The sequence below is a fragment of the Rattus rattus genome, chromosome 4, assembly GCF_011064425.1.
Source record: "Rattus rattus isolate New Zealand chromosome 4, Rrattus_CSIRO_v1, whole genome shotgun sequence".
In the NCBI taxonomy this organism is placed as follows: domain Eukaryota; kingdom Metazoa; phylum Chordata; class Mammalia; order Rodentia; family Muridae; genus Rattus; species Rattus rattus.
The window spans coordinates 147,980,196-148,006,477 of NC_046157.1; the positions used below are offsets into that span (position 1 = coordinate 147,980,196).

General features: G+C 45.5%; 1 protein-coding gene across 1 annotated transcript; it reads left to right on the plus strand.

The window, feature by feature from the left end:
* The first annotated feature begins 1,292 nt into the window (after positions 1–1,292).
* Plcd4 (phospholipase C delta 4) lies at positions 1,293–26,131 on the plus strand. The gene is made up of 18 exons (XM_032901360.1): positions 1,293–1,523; positions 5,731–5,786; positions 6,030–6,188; positions 7,328–7,556; positions 9,207–9,336; positions 10,415–10,646; positions 14,920–15,121; positions 16,188–16,332; positions 17,358–17,510; positions 20,349–20,525; positions 22,001–22,096; positions 22,221–22,389; positions 22,880–22,996; positions 23,772–23,944; positions 24,539–24,674; positions 25,202–25,351; positions 25,430–25,537; positions 25,903–26,131. The coding sequence occupies exons 2-17, from the start codon at positions 5,765–5,767 to the stop codon at positions 25,534–25,536; spliced, it is 2,397 nt and encodes a 798-aa protein (XP_032757251.1). The 5' UTR covers positions 1,293–1,523; positions 5,731–5,764; the 3' UTR covers position 25,537; positions 25,903–26,131.
* The last annotated feature ends 151 nt before the right edge of the window (positions 26,132–26,282 follow it).

Sequence of the window (26,282 nt, forward strand, 5' to 3'; positions counted from 1 at the left end):
AAGGGCCAGTTGTCCTTACTGCCAACACATAGTCTAGAGTACTGTAGAAACTTCTAGTACCTTAATTTTTATTTGTGAAGTATGGGATCATAGTAACACCTTTTTTCCTCTCCTAATTTGGTTCCATTTCCTCCATCTTGGTTTCTGTGCCAGCTACCTATTCATTTGAAAGGAGCTCGTTCCTTTATGAGTGTCCTCTCTCTCCACTTTGCTCTGCTTTTGTTGTTGTTGTTGTTGTTACAAAGTTGTAATTTATTAAAAGATGTTTTTAACATTGATTTTTAAGTACAAAACAGAAAGGCACTTGGGAAGAAAGATAGATTACACGGGAGCATGGGTATGCCCTTCCCTAAAAGAGGCCTCTGATCTGAATATTGTGAGCTTTCTTAATCTCTACCCATACCTTTATTATGGGTGGCCAGAATGAAGAGGGAGTGGGGCTGTGAGTTCAAGGCCAGCTGGGCTACATAGCAAGACTCTAACCTCATACATACATACATACATACATACATACATACATACATACATATCCTGGCACTGAACAAATGTTTACAAGAGAGAAGAAAGACATTATGGTGTGTGGGGGGGGGCTGAGGATATAATTTAGTTGGCATATACACAGAGATCTGGGTTTCATCCACATCACCATTTAAACTGGGCACAGTGGTACACGCCTGAGTCTCTCCACTCAAGAGCTGGAGGCAGGAGGATCTATAAGGTCATCCCAGCTACAAACCAAGTTTAAGAACATATCAAATTCAAGGTTAGTCTGGACCACAAGACACCCTGTCTCAAACAAACAAACAAACAAACAAACAAACAAAAGCACCCAGCATATATACACAAGCTGTTTCACACATGTGCACAGATACTGTCCGTTCAGACTGCTCTTTCTTCCCTTCTCCCTGTCTTGCTCAGCTCCCATATTTTTACAGACTCGGAATTGATTGCCCTTGCAAGGCAGGATGCAGAAACACAGGAGCAAGCTGATGGAAAGCTGATGGAAAGCGACACCATGGAGAGCAGCCAGATGAAATGAGGGCAAAAACAGTGGTATTCCACACAGACTCTGACCAGAATGAAAAGCAGTGATTCACAGAGCACTGCAATAGACAGGCCTGGCTTTCACTTTGAGAACAATTGTGAGATCGGGGTCAGTGAGGGGTCCAGGTGGGGAGGCATCAAGATAAAAGGCAGCCAGGCTCCTTCTCCCTGGAGATGTGTTGCTGTTAACCTCAATCCATTCCCTTAATCCTTTTCTGTCACTCCACCCCCACAACTCCTCCTGTTGACCAGTGCCCTGGGCCTTTAAGAGTTAGATAGGCTGGACCTAGGAAAGCGCTCACACCTCTCCCCACTCCACTCCTCTCTGGCTGTAACTCTGCCAGTTACAGCCGGCAAACTGCAGCAGGGTAGAAGCAGTCAAGTGCAAAGGAGAAAAGGAGTCTTCTCATTCTCAGTGGAGAGCATTGCGGAGCTCGGGAGACGACGCTCACAGACACAGGATTACTATCCTACCCACGGTAAGGACCCTGAGCTCTAATAAACCTCTGGCCAAACTGAGTGCTGCGTGAATCCTAACTCAGCCCTGCAGATGCCTGTATTAGGTTAAACTAGGCTCTTTTTCCCACCCCGAGGCTCCACAGATCTCCCTCCCTGGTTTTCTTCAGTTTATCTTCTCTGACTCTTAAAAACTATTTTCTTCCCAGCTGTGTCAATTACCCTTTTATAGAGAAACCTCTTAGCTGTCCAGGGCCACGAGTGCTGACCCTAGCCACTTCTCAGAGGTGAATCCACCCCAGTAAGACAGGGGGCGGAATTAGAATAGATTCTCATCAATGAAGATGCATTAACAGACTGTTGAGGGTAACAAATGAAGGCTGTCCAAAACTCATGAGACTTCAGAACTCCTCGTAATAAAGAGATAATTTTAAGACAACGTTGGAAAGAGTCAGGATTTGAGTTCATTCTGTGCTCTGGTTTTTGCCTGCTTAACAAGCCAAGGCAAGTTCTAGCAGGTACACTAGCAGGTTGTATGCCATGGGACCTTAAAGCCACAGACAATTGTTTGATCTGTAATAGAATTTAGGGCCCCCCAGGGTTGCCTTTGAACCGGGACTGATGATCAGGTTGCCCACTAAATATGCTCTCCTCATTCTTAGACATCAGAATCTGGCAGGTTCTAAGACACTCTCCTGGAGATAATCGATCTAGGCTTAAGTCTCTGGACTTGAGAGGGCCTTCAAGTTCTAACATTCTAAGGGTTATGACCTGTGAGCAGAGCCATTCTATCTACTTTATACGAAACAGGTTAGCCATAACCCTTTTCAGAAGAGAGAACATAGACAAAATAGCTCTCTTCCTTCCTGCCTCCCAGAAAGAAATTCGAGATACCCTGACTTCCTACTATAATATCATTGGCACCTGGCGCTGACGCTTCAAACTCTATCTGAGGGTCATATAAAGCCACTTGGAAGTCCAGGACCAAGTCTTGCTTGCTCTGTAATACTGGGCCACTAGTACTAGAAAAGTCTGTGTTTGGGATCAGCAACGCAATTATCTGTATCCTCAAAGATCCCAAATACATGTATATGTGCTCATCTCCCCCCACCCTGGACCCAGGTCACCCTCAAACTTCCTATGTAGCCAAGGATGATCCTTGAATGCCTGATCCTTCTGTTCCCACATGTTAAGATTACCATCGTGTCCAGCTGACCCAATCTCTCTTACTTTTAGAATTTTATCCTTTGTGTTCCCCTCTCCCAAGCCCTCTTTCTTCCCTCCCCACTGCACCTGCATCCGTTGTAACCATCCTTCCTTTCAGACACCAGCGGGAACACCAAGCCCTGGAACATTCAGGTTCTAACACATTCTTTGGGCACTTTGTTTAGTCAGTCTCCTAGGATACGGGGGAAAGTGAGGCTGAAAGGAGAGGCATGTTACTGAGTGTCCAAATGAAAGTGCCCTCTCTCCCAGACTGTAGACTCAAAATCCTTAAAGGGGCTGAGAACCAGGGCTATTGGGAGTTAGTGGAGATAAAGGAAGGGAACGGAAGGAAAGGGTAATGGAGAAAGAGGAGGAGGAGAAGGTTAAGAAGAAGAGAACGCAAAAAGCTTGACTTGAGTGAGCAGAGAGGCTGGTGAGAGAGAAAGGAGTGAGCTAGGAAGAAAGGAAAAGAAAGATTCAGGCATGGGATGGGAAAGGCAAGCCAACGGGAAGAAAAGGAAGTTGTTTGGTGGGATGTAGGGGACTCGGAAGATGATGGAGTGGAGAGAAAGATCATGGATGTCCCTCACTGATCCCAGGCCTTCTTTCAACACGCCTTCTGGAGAACGCCCTTTCTAAGGGAAGAGTTGGCGAACTCTGCACCAGTTGTAGAGAGAGCTGTAATCTATTGCAGTTTGTGTCACTGAAGGACCCTGACAAGACAGCCAGTCTTTCTGGTCTTCAGTCTCCTCCATGAAGCTCAGGTCTCGTATGCTGTGGCTTCCCCGAGGTGCTGCTGACATTCCTGACTGTACCCCTCATAGATACAAGTTAATGCCACTGCTCTTGAGTGGGGAGACAGATTAGATAGGGAAAAAAGGGGCAAAGTCATTTTTTAAGGCTGGTTTGGGAAACTGTTTTTGGATCCTGGGCTCTAGTCTCAGGTTTCCCATGTTCCAGGACATGTAAGGTCCTGGACACAGGAACAGAGAAGGTAATTCTGTCTTCTTCCAATCCCAAGACCAACTACAGAGTCCTGTATCTACAAGCTGGAAGCTGCGGTCTCAGGTCACCCTCAGCCCACTATGGTCTGAGCAGCCAAGGAAGTTAAGGGTGACCTTAACTTTGTCCTCTGGTCTTCATACAGCGGTTTTAAGTTGTATGAAGATTCCAAATAGTGCCTCCAAACCTGGGAAAAAGATGTTTCCTGTCCCTGAAGGAGCTCTTTGGAACCCTTCTTCCATCCAGAGGGCTCTTAGCTAGGAGCACATACTCACTTCTCCTAAAACTGTCACAGCTGTTTCTCTCCTTTGCCCCTCACTCCTCTACCCCTCTAGGGAACCCTCTCTAGGTCTTTAAGCCAGAGAAAGTACATTCTCCTCTGTGACTCCTGTAATCTTAGGGTGACTGCACAACCTCAGCGCTTGGGAGGCAGAGGCAGGCAGATCTCTAAGTTCAAGGCCAGCCTGGTCTACAGAGTGAGTTCCAGAACAGCCAGGACTATAAAGAGAGACTTTGTCTCAAAAGGAGTTAGTCCTAACTAGGTGACTTTATAGGTCTTCTTATCAAAGATGGACAGAAAAGCAGGGCAGAGTGACACACATCTTTAACCCCAGCAATTGAGAGACAGAGAGGTGACGGGGGAATCTCTGTGAGTTTGAGGCCAGCTTGGTCTACAGAGGGAATTCTAGAAGAGCCAGGGCTACAAAGAGAGACCCTATCTCAAAACAAACAAACAAACAAACAAACAAACAAAAAAAACCAGTTAGGGTTCTTATGTGCGTGTTCTTATATGCTGTGTGACTACACAGGTCTCATCACATCTTAGATTATTCTCTTATTCACCTGTAAAAGTTTAGGAGTTGGACTGAATGAGAATGTAAAGTTTATTGGTTTTGTGTATATGGGTATTTTTCCTGAATGCATGTCTATGCACCACTGAAGCCAGAAGAAGATGTTGGATCTTTTGGAATTGGAGTTACAGATAGTTGTGAGCCACTGTATCAGTGTTGGAATTGAACCTGGACTCTCTGGAAGAGCCGCCAGTGCTCTTGAAGGCTGCACCATCTCTCTAGCCTAAAACTGCATGATGATTTAATGGAATGCTGACTGAAGGATCACTTTACAGATTTGAGATATTTTTTCCCTTTTTTGTTCCTGTGAGACAGGTCTCATATAACCCAGGTTGACCAAAAACTTACTAAGTGGCCGAGGCTAGCCTTAAGCTGTTGGGATTACAGGCATGTTTCACCAGAGCCAGCTACTTCCCAGAATTTTGAAGTTTTCTTTCACACGTTTATCACTGTCAAAAGTATAAACTTTAAATGAGCATTTACAGCACATTTCTGTTTAAGTGTAGGTCTCTCACTCACACTTTGAGATTCGTCAGTTTCAGCACAAGCTCATCAGGAGCTGAACCTGATGCTGGGCATGGTGACTCACATCTGTGATCCCCCAAAAGGTGGGAGCAGGAGAATCAGGAGTTCAAAGCCAGCCATGGCTACACGAGACTCTGTCTCAAAGAAAGAAAGAAAAAAAGATTCTGCCCCAGCTCTTTAGCAACTTGGCACATGTACACGAGTGCATAGACAGGGGTCTAGGGAGAGAATAATGGAAAAGTCCTATCTGGAGGAGAGACAGCTAGGATGTGGACAGATTCTAGGTTCTCATGAAGGTCGGCAGCAAGATGGCAGACTCTAACAACAAGGACGTGGGGAATGAGCCATGTTACCCAAGGAGTGTAGGGTAGCAAGAGAGTGTTTGGAACATGCCCTGCTTCATCCCTTCCTGCAGATAGCCATGGGAACTAGTTAACGAAGATAGATGTCTGTATTTTAAACTCCAACCTGCGTACAGGTTTCTTAGCCTAGCTGAGCCTCAGGGTCAGCAAACTCAGAACTGCAAATAGCTATAGATGAGCTGAAGTGCCTGATACATGCCACTGAGGAGATCCCTGGGTTTCTTTCTCCTTCTCTTTAACTCCAGGATTCACCCAAAGCCCTTTGCTGCTCCTTGTTCCTTTAGGTGACTCTGGCACCAGCTGGTGGAGCAGTGGGGGATGGCATCTCAGATTCAAAAGCGTGAGTACCCCTGCATGGGAAGAGGTCTTGGAGGAAAGCCCAGGGGGTGGGAGGAGATTAGACCCTGGATCCAGTGCTCCTCTGGACCCCCTAGTCTTCCCACTGGGTAAATAAGTCCCTGCTTTTCTTTTCTTTTTTTTTTTTACCGGAGCTGAGGACTGAACCCAGGGCCTTGCACTTGCTAGGCAAGCGCTCTACCGCTGAGCTAAATCCCCAACCCCGTCCCTGCTTTTCTTTGCTCAGTACTGACCACTAATAAGGACCTGCTGCTGATGCAAAAAGGAATGAAGATGCGCAAGGTGAGGACCAAAAGCTGGAAGAAGCTAAGATACTTCAGACTTCAGGATGACGGCATGACGGTCTGGCAAGGGCGGCACCTTGAAAGCATACCCAAGCCCACTTGTGAGTGACCTCGATAGCTGTGGGTGGGGATCTGGGTGGGCAGGTCTCCTAGGAATCCCTAAGTTTGAAGGCAGAGGAGAGACCAGGATCTTGTGATTGTGCAGGCCCACTTGTGTGGCTCTATACAAGATGACAAACATCTTTTGCCTCTGTAAGACTGTAATGGATTAAATCAGTTATTGTAAAGAAGGGGCTTAGAAGAGCCCTGACACATGATAGATCCCCATGGTTATTATGACTGTGATATGACATCACCCCGTCTGGATTAAAATCCTGGTTAGACCACTTTCTGGTTGAGTTGCTTTGGACAAATTACTTAAGTGAACTAAAGTTTCTCATCTACAAAATGGGGGCTAACCTGCACCTACCTCTAAATTATAGAGACCTGCCGAGCTAATATGTGAAGCATCCAACAGGAAACCTCGATGGATTTCATAAACGTTAGCCATTATAATATTTCAAAGCATATGGGGTTGGGGATTTGGCTCAGTGGTAGAGCACTTGCCTGGCAAGCGCAAGGCCCTGGGTTTGGTCCCCAGCTCCGAGAAAAAGAAAAGAAAAAAAAAATATTTCAAAGCATAAAATGCAGCCCAATATCATGCCAACCCTGCTGGCCAAGCTCATTATGCTACCTTTAAACACTTGGTCACAGAATAAAGAGCCTGCTCTAGAGGCATAATCAATACTCATGAGCCACACCATTTGGAGCTGAGGTAGAGACTGGAAGAATTCCTCTAACTCCCCTTAAACATAAGCAAGCACTATCCTCTTCTGGTGTGCCTATTTTACAAGTGGAATTGTCAGCCCCACTAGCTCTCCTGCCAAGAACGGGACTGTCCATTCTTTAAGATGTGGACACTTAAGGGGTTAAGTTTGGGTCTTCACACCGTCAGCTGGTGACTGGGAGTCAGGTCTTGCCACATCTAGCTGAACCTCCTTGCTGTGCTGCCTAAGAAAATGTGGAGTCCACAAACTCCTGAACCACTGGGTCTCCATCCGAGTGTCCTTTAGGATCCAACCTTTAGAAGCTCAGGTTCCTCCTCTCTGTGTCTCCGTAGAGAAGGGAGTCCTAGTTCGCATTCCTTTCCCCTGTTGTGCGTCAGACTCCTCAACGCTCCCACCTGCTTCTTTTCTGGCAGTTTCAATCTCTGATGTGGAGAGGATCCGTAAGGGCCAGGATTCTGAGCTGTTGCGCTGTCTGGTGGAAGAGTTCCCCCTGGAGCAAGGCTTCACCATTGTCTTTAATGGGCGCCGCCCCAACCTGGACCTAGTGGCCAACAGTGTTGAAGAGGCCCAGACTTGGATGCGAGGACTCCAGCTGTTGGTGGATCTCGTCGCCAGCATGAACTACCAGGAGCAGCTGGATCAGTATCAACTCGATGGAGCTAGGGTGCGGGCAGGGGTTACTGAAGAACCAAGGGAATATGGAAAGGGTGCAGAAATGAACCCAAGCGGGCCTGTGTAGAGCTGATGATTCTGAACGAGAGATGTCTGCCAGTCAGAGCCTAAGAATGAGACTGAGAACCCAGGATAGGAGGGGCAATGAGAGGAAGAAGGGCAAGCAAAGTGCTGCTCCTGTGAACTAAACAGACATCCTAGTAGCAAGCATTCACTACCACAGGTGTGGGAAGGAGCTCCTAGAGGGTGCAGTGGTGTAGACTCACTTCCAGATTCCTAGATGAAGGGGTTGGGGATTTAGCTCAGTGGTAGAGCGCTTGCCTACGAAGCGCAAGGCCCTGGGTTCGGTCCCCAGCTCTGAAAAAAAGAAAAAAAAAAGATTCCTAGATGAAGTCAGTGAGAGAAGGTGCTTATCACCAAGCCTGACAACCTGAACTCAATCCATGGAGCCCACGTGGTAGGAGAACTTACTCTTGCACCTTGTCCTCCGAGACCTCCCTGATACCTTCCCCCGCCACACGCACATTGGCTTGCAAACCCTCCAATACACGTAAAAAAAATATTATTTATTTTCATGTATGTGAGTACACTGTAGCTGTCTTCAGACACATCAGAAGAGGGCATCAGATCCCATTACAGATGGTTGTGAGCCACCATGTGGTTGCTGGGAATTGAACTCAGGACTCTGGAACAGCAGTCAGTGCTCTTAACCTTTGAGCCATCTCTCCAGCCCTGTAAAAAAGGTTTCTATAGTGCACATTACTTCATGCATGTACATTCATTTAGCACCCATTAGCCAGGTTGTATCCATCATTGTACCTAGTTTTAGTGACATCAAGATCAAGAAGACCATATATTTTACTTTAGTTAGTGGAAAGAATTGATTTGTGTAAATAGTTTAAGTACTAAATTAGAGAAATACTCGATTGTACCGAAGAGTGTTCTGAGAAAGTGCCAGAGAGGAAATAGCATGTGATTTTGGACCAGAGATGTAGCTCTGTTGGTGAAGTGCTTCCCCCTAGCATGTGAGAAGCCCTGGGTTTGAGCCCAGCACTGTTGCCATGGTAACATGTGCCTGTAATCCTAGTACCCAGGAGGCAGAAGGAAGAGGATCAGAAGGTCAAAGTCTTTCTTGGCTACCTGGGACCCTGACAAAGGAAGAAAGAAAGGAAAGTAGTACAGTGTAAGCCTGAAGAAGTGTGGGAAGAGGATAGCATAAATAAAGGGTTCAGGGAAGGGAGATTGAGGAAGCAGGTTGGAGCTACTGAGTCTGGCAAAAGGACAAAGAAAGATACAATGAGAAAAAAGGCTGGACTGGGCCGGATGACAAGGGTAGGGGGATCTTAACTTCTGTGTTAGAATTTGTTTCTTTCTATAGACAACAGGGAGGTAGGTCTCTGCGGGCACCTAGGCCATCCAGTGACAAGATAGATTTATGTTCAGGAGAGATTATTCTAGAAGCTATGTGGAGAATGAAGTGGCTTGGGAGAGAAACTGACAACAAAGACAGGAGGAGGGGTTCAATGAACGAACACACACACACACACACACACACACACACACACACACCCCGCACAGATGCACTGCACACACCAAGTTTTTGCCTTGACTCAGAGCTGGAATGTTGAGAGAATGGTTCCAACAAGCAGACAGAAACCAGGACAGCCGGATGAGTTTCAGAGAAGTTCAACGGCTGCTGCTTCTGATGAATGTGGAAATGGATGAAGAATATGCCTTCAGTCTTTTTCAGGTGCGTGCTTGCTGGGGAGGGTTTGCAGGAGCGAGAAGGTCTCTAGTAGAGATCTACCCCACCTAGTAGCATTCATTTCTTGACTCCTGTGTATTCCACTACCGTAATAAGTTCAGTGGGACCTATGTGAGGACCTGTGTGGGGAATGAGGTTCTGGCCATTCAGTCTTGTTGGGAGGATAAATCATAATCTCTAGAAAAGAAAAATAACATTAAGTTAAGATCTGGGCATGTCGGTATATGCCTTCAGTCCCAGCACTTGGGAGGCAGAGGCAAGCAGATCTCTTAGTTCAAGGCCAGCCTAGTCTACAGAGCAAGTTTTAGGACAGCCAGGGCTACATAGAGGAAGCCTGTCTCAAAAAACTAAGCAAACCAAAAATTCCATCTCACATTAAATGACAGGGGTAAAACTTTGTCCTTTTTTTTATTCATTTATTATATATAAGTACACTGTAGCTGTCTTCAGATACACCAGAAAAGGGTATCGAATCTCTTTACAGATGGTTGTAAGCCACCATGTGGTTGCTGGGAATTGAACTCAGGACCTCTGGAAGAGCAGTCGAGGCTCTTAATCGCTGAGCCATCTCTCCAGCCCAACTTTGTCTTTTATTTACTAGAGTGACTTGTAATCATGTGAAGTGTCAGGAACTCTGAGAGTTTTATAAACATATGTTAAGGTGACCCTTACAGTACCTAGGAAGATGACTCTGTTGTTAAAGTGATTGCCATGTAAGAATGGGATTCTAATTCTACTCCAGCATCTGTGTAAAAAACCAGGCACATCATGGGGTGTGTGTGTGTGTGTGTGTGTGTGTGTGTGTGTGTGTGTGTGTGTGTTAGGGGCTACTCCCTAGAGAGAGACAGTAACAGAAACAGACACACACACACACACACACACACACACACACACACACACACACACACACAGAGAGAGAGAGAGAGAGAGAGAGAGAGAGAGAGAGAGAGAGAAGAGAGAGATTCCTGAAACTTGACCATACAACCCTAGAGAAAAAATGAAGATCATTCAATTTCTCAGAGAATTTCTCAGAGTTATCCATGCTTGGCTAAATCTCTTGCAGGAAGCAGATGTTTCCCAATCTAATACTCTGGATTCAGAAGAATTTGTACAGTTCTATAAGGCCCTGACTAAGCGCACTGAGATTGAAGAACTATTTGAGAACTTTTCATCTGACAAACAGAAGCTGACCTTGCTAGAATTTGTAGATTTCCTTAGAGAGGAACAGAAAGAAAGCGACCATTCCTCTGACCTTGCTCTGAAACTCATTGACCGCTATGAGCCTTCTGAGAATGGTAAGAACTGAGTGTGTAGATGTTAGACATAGGACTGGGGAAGGGGTGCTAAACAAAGACCCAGACACAGCGTTTTCTCCTACTGTAGGGAAGGGCTGAGTCCACCCCTCTCCTAGACTCCTCCCCAATCATCTCACTGAACCACATCACTTAAAGTAGGGCAGGCCTTCCCTGTCAGTTAAGACACAGATAGACCTTTATTCCTTAGGAGGAAGAGCTTGAGGTCCTGTCCCTTCCCTAAGCTCACATTTCACATCACATCACCTTATCAGCTTTGTCATCAGTGGAAGAAGGAAGCACTTGATCCCTCCCTCCCAACTCCTCCCTACACAACAATTCTTTTGCCCTGTGCTTCATGGCTGTCACTCCTTTTAAAAGTTAGCTTCCTGGAAGTTCTTTTTTTTTTTTTTTTTTGGTTCTTTTTTTTTCCGGAGCTGGGGACTGAACCCAGGGCCTTGCGCTTCGTAGGCAAGCGCTCTACCACTGAGCTAAACCCCCAACCCCCTGGAAGTTCTTAAAGTTGGTCTTGAGTCCTTAAGCTCTTAAATCAGGAATCCAATCAGCTTAGGCCTGGGGCAGTCATGAGGCCAAGTAACTGGCATTTGATAAGTACAACTAAAATATTACTCTCCTCTACTTTCCTCTTGGGGGACTCACTTCCATCCCTCCATTCTCTTTAGAGCTCGAGAAGTTTATCTCCATTGTAAATTATTTACAAAACACTTCCACATTCTTCACTTAATTTAGTCCTCACGGCAACTTTGAAAAATAGAAAACACCCAATCTATCGGGATTTCACCGAATATCCTGCAACGTGCTAACATCTTGTTTTAGCCTTCCTGATAAGATGGGCTCTACTCTTAAGTTTTAGTATATATAGTAGAGCTTTAGAAAGATCAAATGGGGAGCTGGGGAGGTAGCTCAGTGAGTAAGAGCATTTGCTGTGCAAGCATGGTAACCTGAGTTCAGATCCTAACATCCATGTAAAAAGCCAGGCCTAGGGCTGGAGAGATGGCTCAGTGCTTAAGAGCGCTGACTGCTCTTCCAGAGGTCCTGAGTTCAATTCCCAGCAACCACATGGTGGCTCACAACCATCTGTAATGAGATCTGGTGCCCTCTTCTGGCCTGCAGTCACATATGCAGACAGAATGCTGTACATAAAATAAATAAATAAATCTTTAAAAAAAAAAAAAAAAAAGAGTTAAGAGTTCAAGTCCCAGAAACCCCATGATGGCTCACAACCGCCTATAATGTGATCTGATGCCCTCTTCTGGTATGCAGGTGTACATGCATATAGGGCACTCATACACATAAAATAAATAAATCTTAAAAAAAAAAAAAAAGCCAGTCCTGTGCCTGTGACCTCAGTGATGTGGAATGGAGGGAAGAGATGGGAGTCAACAGGGTTTGCTAACTGTCACCCTAGTTTCAGGTTCAGTGAGAGACCTTGTTCAATAAATAAGGTAGAATATGATGAAACAGTACATTTGATATTCTCCTCTGACCTCCACATACACACTCATACACGTATGTGCTCACACCACACTCATACACATATACAAACAAAATAAGGTACAAATAAAAGAGAGATTAAATAATTTTCTAGAAGCCAGCAGCCAATGAGAATGAAGCTGGGATCCAAAGCCCCGTCATCCTTCAAATAGTGTCTCTTATGAAAATGATAAAGTTGGGGCTGGTGAGCTGGCTCAGCAGTTAAGAGCACTGACTGCTCTTCCAGAGGTCCTGAGTTCAAGTCCCATGGTTCAACCACATGGTGGCTCACAACCATTTATAAAGGGATCTGATGCCCTCTTCTGGCCTGTAGATGAGAGTACTCATATATAAAATAAATTAATTTTTTTTTAATAAAAGGAAAGAAAGAAAGGAAAAAAGGAAGAAGGAAGGAAATGATAAAGTAAGCTGGGCTATGGTGGAGGTGCACACCTTTGATCCCAGCACTTGGGAGGCAGAAGTAGGTGGGTCCCTGAGCTGGAGGACAGCCTGGTCTACAGAGTAAGTTCCAGGACAGTCGGGGTTACACAGAGAAACCTGTCTCAAAACAAAACCCCCCAAACAAGTGTGTACAACCATGCCAGGCAGAAAATAAAACTGAAGAGCAAAAGAAAAAAATGGATCTTCTGTTCCCAGAGCAGGATGGATTACATCAATTACCCCTGCTATGAGCCAGAGGCATCCTCTGATGTGCGCAGGTTGAGAACTGAATTCCAAAGCATCGTGTTGAAAAGTGGGGCCTTCAACTGAGACTTCCAAACTGCTACCACTCTCTTAGGGGCGAGTGCCCGCCCATAGCTGCTAGTCATTGTTGTTATAGATGAAGTCCATACTTAGAACAGTGGGGCCCACGGAAGGAGTCAAGGACCATTCCTCAGCAAGAGCATAGCCTAAGAAGATAGTGATAAATGTCCCTCCAAACACCTCGTCACAAGTCAGGTCCTGGAGCTGCACGGCCCAAGGAAGAAGGCACAAGCACTTTGGTCATGATGCTAATAACTTTTCTAGATTTATTATACTTAGGCCTTGAGACTGGATTCTGTGCTGTCAAATTATGAACATACTCCAAAAACTACGTACCTTTAAATGGACTAAAATCAAGTGCTCAAAAATACATATATCTAAGGGCTGCTGTGTCTAACAGCAGAATAGAGCATTCTCACAGTCAAAAACAGTTCTGTTGGATAACACTGGACTAGACTATTTGGTCTGTTAGTTTTTTAAGACAGGACTTGATTTTGGGGGTGAGAGGGTAGAGACATCATAGAGACAGGAGGGAGGAGGAATGGGATTTGGAACTGTGGGAGGGTGGACTGGGATAGGAATAATGAGTGGGCTGTAAAAAAATAAAAGTAGGGGTTGGGGATTTAGCTCAGTGGTAGAGCGCTTGCCTAGCAAGTGCAAGGCCCTGGGTTCGGTCCCCAGCTCCGAAAAAAGAAAAAAGAAAAAAAAAATAAAATAGCTAGCACATTAAAAGAAACCCACAATAATACCCCACCAAGTCCATCAAAAAAGAAAAAAAGAAAGAAAAAAGAAAAAAGATAGGACCTCGTGATGTGACCAAGACTACCTTGAATCCAGTCAAAATCCCATGGCCTCTGCCTCAAGTGGTGGAATTATAGGTGTGCACCACCAAGTCCTGCAAAACCTTTTTTTAGTGATAGAAATGTTATTTATAAAAGGAAATCACTCAGAAGAGTTGGCAATGTGACTCAGTGGACAGAGCACTCGTTGCCAAGCTTAATGACCTGAGCTTGAGCCTGTGGACCCACATGCTGCTAGAGGGGAGGAGATTCTGGCCAATTGCCCTCTGACCTTCAGACATGTGCCCTAGCACAAGTACCCCATTCACCCACATCATACACGAACACAAAGTGAAAAACAGGAGTGAGAGAGAGTGAAGTGAGCTCGAGAGCCTTGTGGCACATGCCTTCAATTCCAGGAGAGGCAGAAAGATCTCTGTGTGGCTGGTGTTCTGTTTCCAAGACAAGAGTCTCACAACGTAGCTCTGGCTGTCTTGGAACTCACTCAGAACTCACTATGTAGACAAGGCTAGCCTAGAGCTCAGCGATCCTCCTTCCTCTGTCTCCCGAGGGCTGAGATTAAAAGTATTCACCACTACACTTAGCACTCTGTGTGTTTGAGGCAAGCCTAGTCCACATACAGTTCTACACTGGTTAGAACTACCTAGGGAGATTCTGTCCTAAAGAGAGAGATGGGGGAGGGGCTAGGTAGCTGGGGAACAGCCTATGAGAAGGGACTTTTTTTTTTTTTTTTTAAGATTTATTATACATAAGTACACTGTAACTGTCTTCAGACACACCAGAAGGAGGGCATCAAATCTCATTAAGATGGTTGTGAGCCACCATATGGTTGCTGGGATTTGAACTCAGGACCTCTAGAAGAGCAGTCAGTGCTCTTAATCACTGAGCCATCTCTCCAGCCCCAGAACTTTTTTTTTAAATTAACTAATTATTTTTCTTTACATCCCAAATGCTGCCTTCACTCCCAGTCCCTCCTTGCAGAGCTCCCCCCAACCCCCTAATCCCCTCTCTCCTTTGCAGAGACTGAGCCACCAACCTAAGAAGGAACATTGTAAATGGGAGATACAACAAGTGGCACATTTGGGATCTGCTGACTGGGAATAGGCACCTACCCTTAGATGGGACCCCAAGGGAGGGGCCTGGAGAATAGGCTTGTGTGTATGCTGGACCTCTTACTTAGAGCTTCTCACTCTCGTGGCCCCCACTCCACACCCTAGGCAGATTGCTACGTGTGCTGAGCAAGGATGGCTTCCTCAGCTACCTCTGCTCAGCGGATGGAAACATCTTCAACCCCGACTGCCTCCCTATCTATCAGGATATGACTCAGCCTCTGAGTCACTACTACATCAACTCCTCTCACAACACCTACCTACTGGGTGACCAGTTTTGTGGCCAGAGCAGCGTTGAAGGATACATACGGTACGTGGCGGTATGAGGGGGACCTACCCATGAGACGGACTGCGTGTGGGAAGCTAAGGGGTAGATAACAGAGGCTGAGATACAGCTTAGGACCTTAGGATCCCTGGATCCCTGAGGCACTTGGAGAGCATCTTGGACATTAGCAGAATGGTGATGAAATCCTATGAATAAATGGATCCTTCTTCTTGCCACAAGCTGGGAAAATTGAGAACTTAGGAGCCCTGATGCTTGTTTTGGGTTAGTACTTGGGATGCTTTAAAGCAGTGGTTCTCAGCCTTCCTAATGCTTCGACCCTTTAATCCAGCTCCTCGTGCTCTGGTGTCTCCCAACAGTAGAATTATTTTTGTTGCTACTCCATAGCTGTAATCTTGCTACTGTTATGAATCATAATGTAACTTTTTGGAGACAGAAGTTTGCCAAAGGGGTCACGAACCACAAGTTGAGAACCATTGCCTTCAAGGAAAGGCAATGTCCGGTAGAGTTAAATCCACTCTGGAGTCAATCCACTTTGGGTCAAATTCTAGTTCTCTTGGTGTTCTGGGGGCTAATTAACCTCTGTACGTTTCTCTGGGAAATCTAGATGATTACGGAGCCCATTCTGTCAGGGTTCTTAAGAAGACTAAAGGGCACAAACTATCAGTCAGTAGCTAATAAGTGGTGGTTGCCATTATTGTGATTAGTCATGATGGGACCGAATAGTCAGACAGCACTATAGCACTGGCGACTGAGCGACTGGGTAGCTTAAAGGGTACACATTGTAAGGCACGTATGGCAGCCTGGGTTCAGTTCTGTTGGGGGGGGGCACATGCCTGGATTGGAGAGAATTACAATAGTGGAAATGTTGTGAGGTAATGTGTAAGATTACAAACTGGGCCTAGGCAGAGATAGATGGGAGCTGAAGCCATGGCCCAGTGGACTGAGATGCCTCTGTAGAGAAATAGCACTCAAAGTGCTCTGTTTAGGAAAGTGCTAGAGAGCAGGGTGCTTTCCAGAGAAGTGAGAGGCGGCTCTTTAGGGAGATCACACTGTGACTTCTCCTGCCTCTGGGGGTTTGGGATTCTTGCAGGGCCTTGAAACGGGGATGCCGCTGTGTGGAGGTGGATACATGGGACGGACCTGACGGAGAGCCCGTTGTTTATCATGGGCGTACACTGACCTCTCGTATCCTGTTCAAAGATGTTTTGGCAACATTAGCAGAATATGCCTTCCAGGTAGTAGCCCAAGGTTGGGAATAACACTAAAAAAGACAAGAAGGTTGGGGGAAAATGTAACTGGTGAGGGTTGGAAGGGCAGATGAACAATGCAGGCAGTGTGATACAGACAAAGAAAGGGTTTTTTTGTTATTTTATTTTATATAATATATTATATATAATATATAGTTTGCATGTTTGTTTGTTTGCTTTTTTAAGACAGGGTTTCACTGTGTAGCCGTAGCTGTCCTGGAACTCACTTATGTAGACCAGGCTGACCTTAAACTCAGATCCACCTGCCTCTGCCTCCCAAGTGGTGTGGGCCACCACTGCCCAATTGATAAAAGAAGTTTTTTTAAATATTTATTTATTTATTATTTTATGTATGTGAGTATACTGTCTTCAGACACACCAGAAAAGGGCATCAGATTCCATTACAGATGGTTGTGAGCCACCATGTGGTTGCTGGGAATTGAACTCAGGACCTCTGGAAGAGCAGTCAGTGCTCTTAACCACTGAGCCATCTCTCCAGCCCCGATAAAAGAAGTTTTTAACTCTAAAGCATAGTACAAATATTAAAGGATTACTATAAGTGTTGCATTTGTTACTGGTAATTAGTATTCATACAGTACTCATACTAGCAATTAGTTAAACTGTCTTTTACCTATGTAGGGGAGGATGGGGGCAGGAACAGAAACATGGGTGAGTTGGGCTGGGGGACAATAGGAATCTACAGATGATGAGATCATAACTAAAGGAATAATCTGACATCCACACTGAGACTGAAAACTCAAAAGGCCTCAGAATGACTTAGATCAGATTTGGCATAAGACTTAGGGTCTCAGCAGTGTCCCTTATATGTGACTATGTCCCAAGGAATGGACCTGAGATTTATCAAGTTCTCACAGAATCCTATAATGGGGTTGTGGGAGTTTAGCAATCAGTAATTCATTGGAGCTTACAAGTGGAGGCCTAGGGATCCAGGATTTGGAGTAGGAGGTTATAGGAGTTTATAGTTGAGTGTCTCAACCCCTCCTCTCTGCCAGTCGTCAGACTACCCACTCATCTTATCTCTGGATAACCACTGCACTTGGGAACAGCAGAAGACCATGGCACAACATCTGATTGCGATCCTGGGAGAGCAGCTGCTGAGTACCACCCTAGAGCAACAACTGATTGATATAATGCCCTCGCCAGAGGTAGGGACTCTGTGGCCCAGCCAGGCCCTACTATGTCTTTCACAATCTCACCATGGCTCCTTCTACATTCCTGTCTCCTCCTATCTTTAGATGGGCCATCTTACCTGTTGATGAGGGGTTTTGTTTTCTTTTTGTTTGTTTATTTGTTTTTGGAGACAAGATCTCATGTAGCCAAGGCTGGCTTTGAACTCCTGACCTTCCTCTCTTCACCTTCCAAGTACTGAGGTTTTAGGCATGCACTACCATGCCTAGTTTCTGTGGTGCTGGGGATCAAGCCCAGGGTCTTTTGTACTCTAGGAAAGCACTCTACTAACTAAGCTACGTCCCAAACCCTTAATATTTCTTGATAGCTTATAATTCATAAGACTTTACAAGCAATATAGAGAAAGGGAAATCTCCCCCATTATTATTCTAGCCACTTCCATAGCATTATACGTCAATAGCATTATATATCAATAGGTTTTTCGAGAACATCGCATTTGTTTGTTTGTTTGTTTGTTTTGTTTTGAGGCAGGAGTGGTAGTGGTATATGTGCCATGGCAAAACACAAGTGTGGAGATCAACAGGAAGGGTTCTCTCCATCTACTATGTGGTCATGGAGATCAAACTGTGGTCACCAGGCTTTTGGCAAGTGCCTCTACTCACTGAGCCATCTTGCTGGCCCAGTGGATTTATTTTCACTCATCTCTAAACTTCACTGATGCTAAGCTGTACCACTGGGCTGCACTTCAAGCTGTTACCAATACCTCCATTTCCTCCTTCCCCTCCTCCTCCCTTCTCCTCCTTCCCCTCCTCCCTTTTCCTCCTTCCCTTCTTCCCTTCTCCTCCTTCCCCTCCTCCCTTCTCCTCCTTCCCCTCCTCCTTCCTCTTCTCCTGACTCTCTTCCTCCTTGAGACAGGTTCTCATGAGGCCTAGGCTGGTCTTAAACTTGTTACATATAGCCAAGAATGACCTTTCCTTGAACCTCTGTTCTTCCTGCCTTTGTGTCCCAAGTACAAGTCTGTGCTGCAACACCCGATTATGATATGCTGGGGTGCAGACTCAGAGCCTTGTACATGTTGGGGAAGTACTTGGCCTAAGTGAGCCACCTTTTTTCAGCTCCTTCAGATTTTTTTTAAACGCTTAAATAAACGTGTGTGTGTGTGTGTGTGTGTGTGTGTGTCATGTGCACAAGCATGTCTATATATGTACAAATTCATATTAGAAAAACCATGAGGGTTGGGGATTTAGCTCAGTGGTAGAGCACTTGCCTAGGAAGCGCAAGGCCCTGGGTTCGGTCCCCAGCTCAAAAAAAAAAAACAAAAAAACAAAAAACAAACCATGAATGGGATTATTGTTAATATTTTTAAGTTTCATATCATATGTATGTTTTCATGAATATATTTTCCTCCCCCTCCACCTCTTTTGAGACAGGGATTCTCTGCACAGCCCTGACTGTCCTGAAACTCAATCTGTAGATCAGGCTAGCCTGTTTTTGCCACTCAAGTGGTGAGCCCACACTGTCCAACATTTTTTCTTTTGAGACAGGGTCTAATGTAGCCCAGGTTACCTGTGAACATCTCATCCTCCTTTCTCCACTTCCCAGTACTGGGATGACTTGGTGTGTGCCACCACAGATGGTTGAGCCAGAGGCGTGTGCATAGTGGCAAGCACACTATCCCCTGAACTGCATCCCCAGCACTATCTTTTCCTCTCTAGCTCTTCAGTGTGCTGTTCTACGCTGACGCAATGTAAGGCTGTCATTTATTCAGTTCCACACTTAGCAGACACTTGGGTTCTTAATTTTTTATCTTGTCCATGTGCTTGATCTATTCAGTCTTTCTGTGTGTGTGTGTGTGTGTGTGTGTGTGTGTGTGTGTGTGTGTGTTTCTTTTTTTCGGAGCTGGGGACCGAACGCAGGGCCTTGTGCTTGCTAGGTAAGCGCTCTACCACTGAGCTAACTCCCCAACCCTATTCAGTCTTTCTTTGAATTGCTGGGTTAAAGTGTTTGCATTCTAGATAGGACATTGGTGGTGGTATTATAGTATGTAAAGGTGTTGGCCAAAGAGTTTACATTTTAGCCAAATGTTGTGATTCCAGTATCCGGGAGGTGGGATCAGGAGGGTCAGGAGTTCAAGACCCGTCTCTAGTATGTTGTGAGCTGAAAGCCAGCCTATGCTATATGATACCTTTGCTCAAAACACACACACACACACACACACACACACACACACACACACACACACAGAGAGATTGCATTTTAACAATTTTGATTATTATTGCCAAACTACTCTCTAGAAAAAAATACCAAATGCAACCAACAGAAGAGAAATAACTACAAGCAACTCCACAGTGAGATGATTCATAAAGGCAAACATTGAAAAGAAGGGCTTCTGCTTTTGTTGTTGCTCTGAGTTTTTTGAGTGTGTGCTAGCATGCTTGCCACTTCTTAGCATCTAGTCCTGCCTGCCTAGGCCTTCAAAGTGCTGGAACTACAGCTCGAGAGACCACCTCTCAATTCATGTCTTCTCTAAAGACTCTTCTACTACATGACTATTCAAAAAACTGTCTCTCTTCATACTCCTATGCCCTTCATATATGCAAATCTTTAAGGGGATTTCAGTGTGCACAGTGTGAGGGGGGCCTATTGATTCTTTTTTTTTTTTCACATGGATAGAAACATCATCCATTTGTTTGAACATAAGTGACTCCACCAAGTGTTTTAAGGAATCAATTCCTGTCTAGGAAACTTCTGACAGCCCACGTTTTTCTTCTGTCTCTGAGATGGTGAGAGCTCCACTTATTTTTCAGGAGGAACTTGAACAGACAAGTAGACATGTCTCTGTTTTTGTCCTCTAGCAGCTTCGGAGGAAGATCTTGGTAAAAGGAAAGAAGTTGAGAACAATTGAGGTTGTTGAGTCTGACAAGGAGGAAGAAGAGCTGGAGAAAGATGAGGGGTCAGATCTGGACCCAGCCTCCACTGAGCTTGACTCGCAGGAGCAGGCCTCTGGGACCAAGAGCAAGAACAAGAAGAAGGTGAATCAGGACTAAGTTTTGTTGTTGTTGTTTCTTTTGTTTGGTTTAGTTTGTTTTTTTTGTTTGTTTGTTTTGGAATGACGTTTGGTCAGCATGCATTACAAGCTAGGTCCTGTTTCTGAAAAGTCTAGAGCTAGCCAGGGTGGAGAGCCACAGAGGAGAGAGGCCTCTACTGAATCACTATGCATTATGCCATCTACAGCAACACTGTGCGCCATCTGCTGCAATCTACACAAGCATTGTGGTGGCTTCCCAACGTCCTGGATCACGAAATCTTAGACCAAAGCTTCTTATTCAAAATGGACAAATGTAGAACCTCTCTAGTTGAAACCCTTGCTTGGCTCTCTCCTGGGTCCAAGTGGCATGGGGTGTTTCAGGTAGGGTAAATAGATAGTTTCTGATGGGTAGAGAGGCAAGTTCAAGAAAGAAGACAAGGACAGCAGGGAGAGATGAAGGGTTTTAAGTGACTCTGGACAAAACTTGGTTTTTCACAAACTCCTTAAAGGCAAATCTGAATGACACTCGCCTGTCTCTGTCCCTCTGTCTCTGTTTCTCTTTGCCTCTGTCTGTCTTTCTGTCACTCTGTCTCTGTCTCTCTCTCTCTGTCTCTCTCTCTCTGTCTCTGTCTCTCTCTGTCTCTCTCTGTCTCTCTCTGTCTCTCTGTCTCTGTCTCTGTCTCTGTCTCTGTCTCTGTCTCTCTCTCTCTCTGTATGTGTGTGTATAGCTATTTTATTGCCTGAATAGAAGTTTCTGGACCACTGAATGCTGTGATTTCAGAGTCATCTATAATGGATTAGTTAGAGAAAATGTTCTGGAAAGGATACATTTGAGGAGAAGCAATCCAAATAGGGGGGAGGCCAAGTGAGAAAAGGTAGTGTTGGTGGGACCTCCAGGGTCCAAGAGTGATGTCTGCATTTCTCTGTCTTGTGCACTTGCATGGCTTACGCAGCTGACTTATGACTTAGCCTGTTCTGAGGCTGTGGTGTTTAAGTCTGTTGTCATATGTAGGGATGACGATGGGAATTAAGGAGATAAATCCAAAGATAACACTCTGGGGTCCTCAGATTCTTACAGTGTGGATTTTGTGACCATCATTCTTTGACGGCTCTGACTGGATTCATGTGCTTTTTGGTTTGTTTTGTCTTTTGAGGCAGTCTCAATACATATCCTTGGGTTACCTGAAACTCATTGTCAAGACCAAGCTAGGCTCAAACTCATAGAGATCTACCTGCCTCTGACTCTTGAGTGCTGGGATTAAAGGCATGCATCATCATGCAAGGATCGTATACATTTTGACCGAAGATGATTATTGTTCATTTGTTTTTAAGAGAGGCAGGGAGACTGATGCCTCTTTGTTTACGGATAGTAAAGACTCTTTACCCCAGATGTAGCATAGAAATGACATTCCAAATTCAGAACTGAAACTGATCTGTGCAGTATATGCAGATTGCCTCTATTCCCATCCTCACCCCCAGGTTATGAAGTGTCCGATGTCTTGTCTGCTTATCTGTGCTCATGTTTTGGCCCAGGCTCCTAGTTCCATTCCTGAGTCCATTCTCTTGCCAAAGAAGGTGAGGCAGGAGGGGGACAGTGGGGAGGCAGTGGGCAGAGGCTTAGGTTGGATGGCCACTAGCTTCTTCTCTCTCTCTCTCTCTCTCCAGACCATGCCAAATTCAATACTTTCTCCCTGTCCAGTTTCTTCTCCAGAGTTCCACAACCATCCTATGCCCAGCCCTATCTGCCCTGGTTGTCTACTTGAGGACTGTTCCCTTCTGCAGCTTCACTCACTCCAAAGAAAACTACCACATCTACGACATTTCATCCTTTTCTGAGTCCAAGGCCAAGAACCTCATCAGGGAGGCAGGTCAGGAGAAAAGTGGGATGGGTCACTTCAGGTCTAGCAGGCAGGGAAGTAAATCCCAAGAAACAGAACAAGGAAGCAATAGAGAGATGGAGTTCAGAAACTTAGAGCAGGCTTAAGATAGTCTCATATACCCCAGTCTGACCTTGAACTTGCTCTGTAGTTAAGGATCACCTTGAACTTCTGATCCTTTTGTCTCTGTCTTCCAAGTTCTGGAATTATCCTGTGCACCACCATTGCCAGTTTTCGCAGTGCCCGGGTGCAAACCCAGGGCTTTATGCCCACTAGGCAAGCACTTCACTAAGTTATCAACCCACAAAAGATTTATGAAGAGTGAGCAAAAAAAAAAAAAATGTTGGGGAGGTGGTCACCTTTCTGGAGGCAGCCTGATTTTAAGAATAGTGAAGTAAGTAGAAAGAGTCCTTGGGACCAGGGAAGCAGGAGAACCCACCTTAGAGACAGAATTTCCATCCCCTTCTCTATACCCTTACAGGCAACGAGTTTGTACAGCACAATGCCAGACAGCTATGCCGTGTGTACCCCAGTGGTCTGAGGACAGATTCATCGAACTTTAACCCCCAGGAACACTGGAATGTCGGCTGCCAAATGGGTGAGGAGGCAGCAGGGACGGGGAGGAAGGGAGTGGAGAATCAGCTGATGGGAGGTAAATTCTAGAGAAATGGCAGTGGAGGTTAGGGGATTTTTTTTTTTTTTTTTTTAACATTTTATTTATTTAATGTATATGAGTACATTGTAGCTGTCTTGAGATACACCAGAATCTGTTACCAGTGGTTGTGAGCCACCATGTGGTTGCTGGGAATTGAACTCAGGACCCCTGGAAGAGCAGTCAGTGCTCTTAACCACTGAGCCTAGGGGGCATGTTTTATAGGAGTACTAAGGGAAATAAAAAGGTGCGAAACATGGTCCTATCTATTGGAATGTTTGCAGCAGACACTGATTTGAGGACCATGCTCTGTTCTATAGCCTAAGCTGGGTTCAAACTCTGTCCTCTTTCCTCAGTCTTCTAAGTGTGCATCCTAACTCCAGCAGGCATCCTTATACCTACTACCTTCTAATCCCCCTGAAAAGGGGGTTAAGAAGGCCAAGGAGGATGTGTGTGCATGCATGTAATACAAACATACCTAGGTGTGTATGTGTGTGTGTATATGAAAGTGAGAGTAGGAGGTGGAGGGGAAGCAAGGAAGCAGGGAGAGGGAGGAGAAACAGGGTATACAGCCCTGGCTGGGGCTTGATGTGTAGAATAGGGTGGTATTGACCTTGTGGGAGTCCTCCTGCCTCTGCCTCTTGAGTGCTGGGTTTACAAGTATGTATCATCATACGCGGCTCCCAAGGTGATGTTTTCTTTCTCCCCCTGGGATTCTCAGTGGCCATGAACATGCAGACTGCAGGAAGTGCAATGGACATCTGTGATGGGCTCTTCCGCCAGAATGGGGGCTCTGGCTATGTGCTGAAGCCAGAATTCCTGAGAGATACCCAGAGTTCCTTCAATCCCATGAAGCCCGTTAGTCTTTATAAAGCCCAGATCCTTGTAGTCCAGGTATGACAAATTGTTGAGAAGAACCTGGAATAGCTGAAATACAAGTGTGTATGTGTATGACAGTGGGTGGGGTGGCTCAATGTGAGAGGAGTGTAATTGGTTGAAAATTCTCCACCAGGAGTGGTAGCATACACCTTTAATCCCAGACCAGAGCTAATAGTGAAACTGTCTCAAATCATAAGAGGGAAGAAACCCTGGCTCAATTGAAGACTTTGAAGCCAACTGACTAGTTTCAAATCACTTTCTAGTGGTGCAACATTGGCCAAGTTCCTTAACTTGTAACACTCAGTAAAGTCATCTGTATGATAGGGGTAATTATAACCTGCCTCAAAGGGTTGTGAGGACTATCAGTTAAAAGGTGCTTACAATTCCTGGTGCGCAGTAAGAACTATAGAAAATTGTAATTGGTGTGCCTACTTTCAAGCCTTTAAAACTGTAGATGGGAAACTAGAATACACTATCTATGCAAGATTTTGCAAACTATGAACCTATAGTGCAAGTCCTGTCTTCTCAAAGGTGTGAGGGCTGGGTGAGGGAAGGCTGGGCTAAGCACGGACTCATGAGGACTCATTGAAGTTCGTGTCCTGGTTGCAGGTGATCAGTGGTCAAAGACTCCCCAAAGTGGACAAAACCAAAGAGACAACCGTTGTGGATCCACTGGTGAGAGTAGAGCTCTATGGTGTTCCTGAAGACACAAAGCAGCAAGAGACCAGCTATGTGGAGAACAATGGTGAGAGACTGGGCATGGGGAAGTATCCATCCAGATTCCTTTCTATTTTGTCCTCCATTTGGTCATTTGGTACAGTCCATGTGACTGTGTACCCTCATGGGAGACAAAGTAAAACCACCCAGGGAATCCTGGCCCTCCTCACAGGCTTATGAATTGGAAAAAGTTCTTATGCTTTTAATTTGTAAAGATTTCTTTTTATTTATGTGTATGTGTGTGCACCACCTGTGTGTGCACAGAACAAAAGAGGGCATCAGATTCCCTGGACCGGGCTATAGGCAGCTGTGATTCATCCATCAGACATGGGTTTTGGGAACCAAACTCAGGCCCTCTGGAAAAGGAGCAAGTGCTTTTAACTTCTGGGCCATTTCTTTAGCCCCTGCTTCTGTATATCACACCTGTGTCTTCACTTGTAAAATAGTGACTGGCATCCAGATTAAATGAGAATGCAGGGATATGCGGGGAAAGCAATTGCATATGGGCCTAATGAAGACGGTCAGTCTGTTTCTTTATTCCTCTCTCCATTTCAGGTATTAATCCATACTGGGGGGAGACATTCTATTTCCAAGTCCAGGTGCCTGAACTTGCTATGCTGCGTTTTGTGGTAAAGGATTATAGCAGGACATCCCGAAATAACTTTATAGGCCAATACACCCTGCCTTGGACCTGCATGAAACATGGTGAGACAAACCTTAGACTCTTGGCCAATATCCCAACTGTGGTTCCCTTCCTGATCCAATTCTTCTGCCCGTTTCTAGGCTACCGACATGTATCCTTGCTCTCCAAAGACGGCACTAGCCTCCATCCAGCCTCCATCTTTGTGCACACCTGCATGCAAGAAGACCTGGATATGGATGAGCTCTGAGGTGGGTGTTCCACAGCAAGGGTGGATAGATAAGCTGGCTTTAGATGGCAAGGTACAAAACTGCCCCCCTGCCCCACCCCGAGACAGGGTCTTACTATGTAGCCTAGACTGTCCTGGAACTCACTGTATATACTCCAGGCCCCAAATTCAGGTCCATCTGACAATGCCTCCAGAGTGCTAGCATTAAAGACTTGAGCTGCTCTGACCAGCATACCTTGCCCTCATTAAGCAAATCTTAATCTTTCATCTAGTCTTTCCTGCCCTTCCCTTTTGCGCACTCTGTGCTAGAGTTCACCCCTTATTCTTGCCCTAGGCTTAGTTCCATTCTCAGGTTCTCTGTTAATCTTTCCTATCATCTCTGACTAGAAACACAGGGAGGGTCTTGAAGCAGAACAATCTACAGATGCACTCTTTTCCAACCTACAACTTCCTCAGCATCCAGAGCCGGCCAAAGGATCAGTGGCGGACCAAGGTTCCCAGGTGAAGGTTGAGGAAGAATCCTGACCCAGAACTATGACTCTAGAGAACAGTGCACAGCCGAGTCCCCACTGGACTGCTGCTCCTTAGCTGGTCTAAATAGAGCTTCTCTGTCCAACTTGGCTTCTGTATGGTCTGTCATTGTTGGGCAAGAAGGGGAAGTACGGAGGGGAGCCTTGTGGTGCAGAGAAACAGAGTTTCTAATGGCTCTCCTCTTTGTGCTGCAAATGGGAATGGAAGAGAAGCCTATAAGGAATGCGGCAAAAGCA

Excerpts from the sequence above, each read along its gene's own strand:
- Plcd4 (XM_032901360.1), top strand. The coding sequence starts at position 5,765 with ATGGCATCTCAGATTCAAAAGC. Across the intron at positions 7,557-9,206 it reads TACCAGGAGCAGCTGGATCA|AATGTTGAGAGAATGGTTCC; the intron begins GTATCAACTCGA and ends ACTCAGAGCTGG. Across the intron at positions 15,122-16,187 it reads AGCGTTGAAGGATACATACG|GGCCTTGAAACGGGGATGCC; the intron begins GTACGTGGCGGT and ends GGATTCTTGCAG.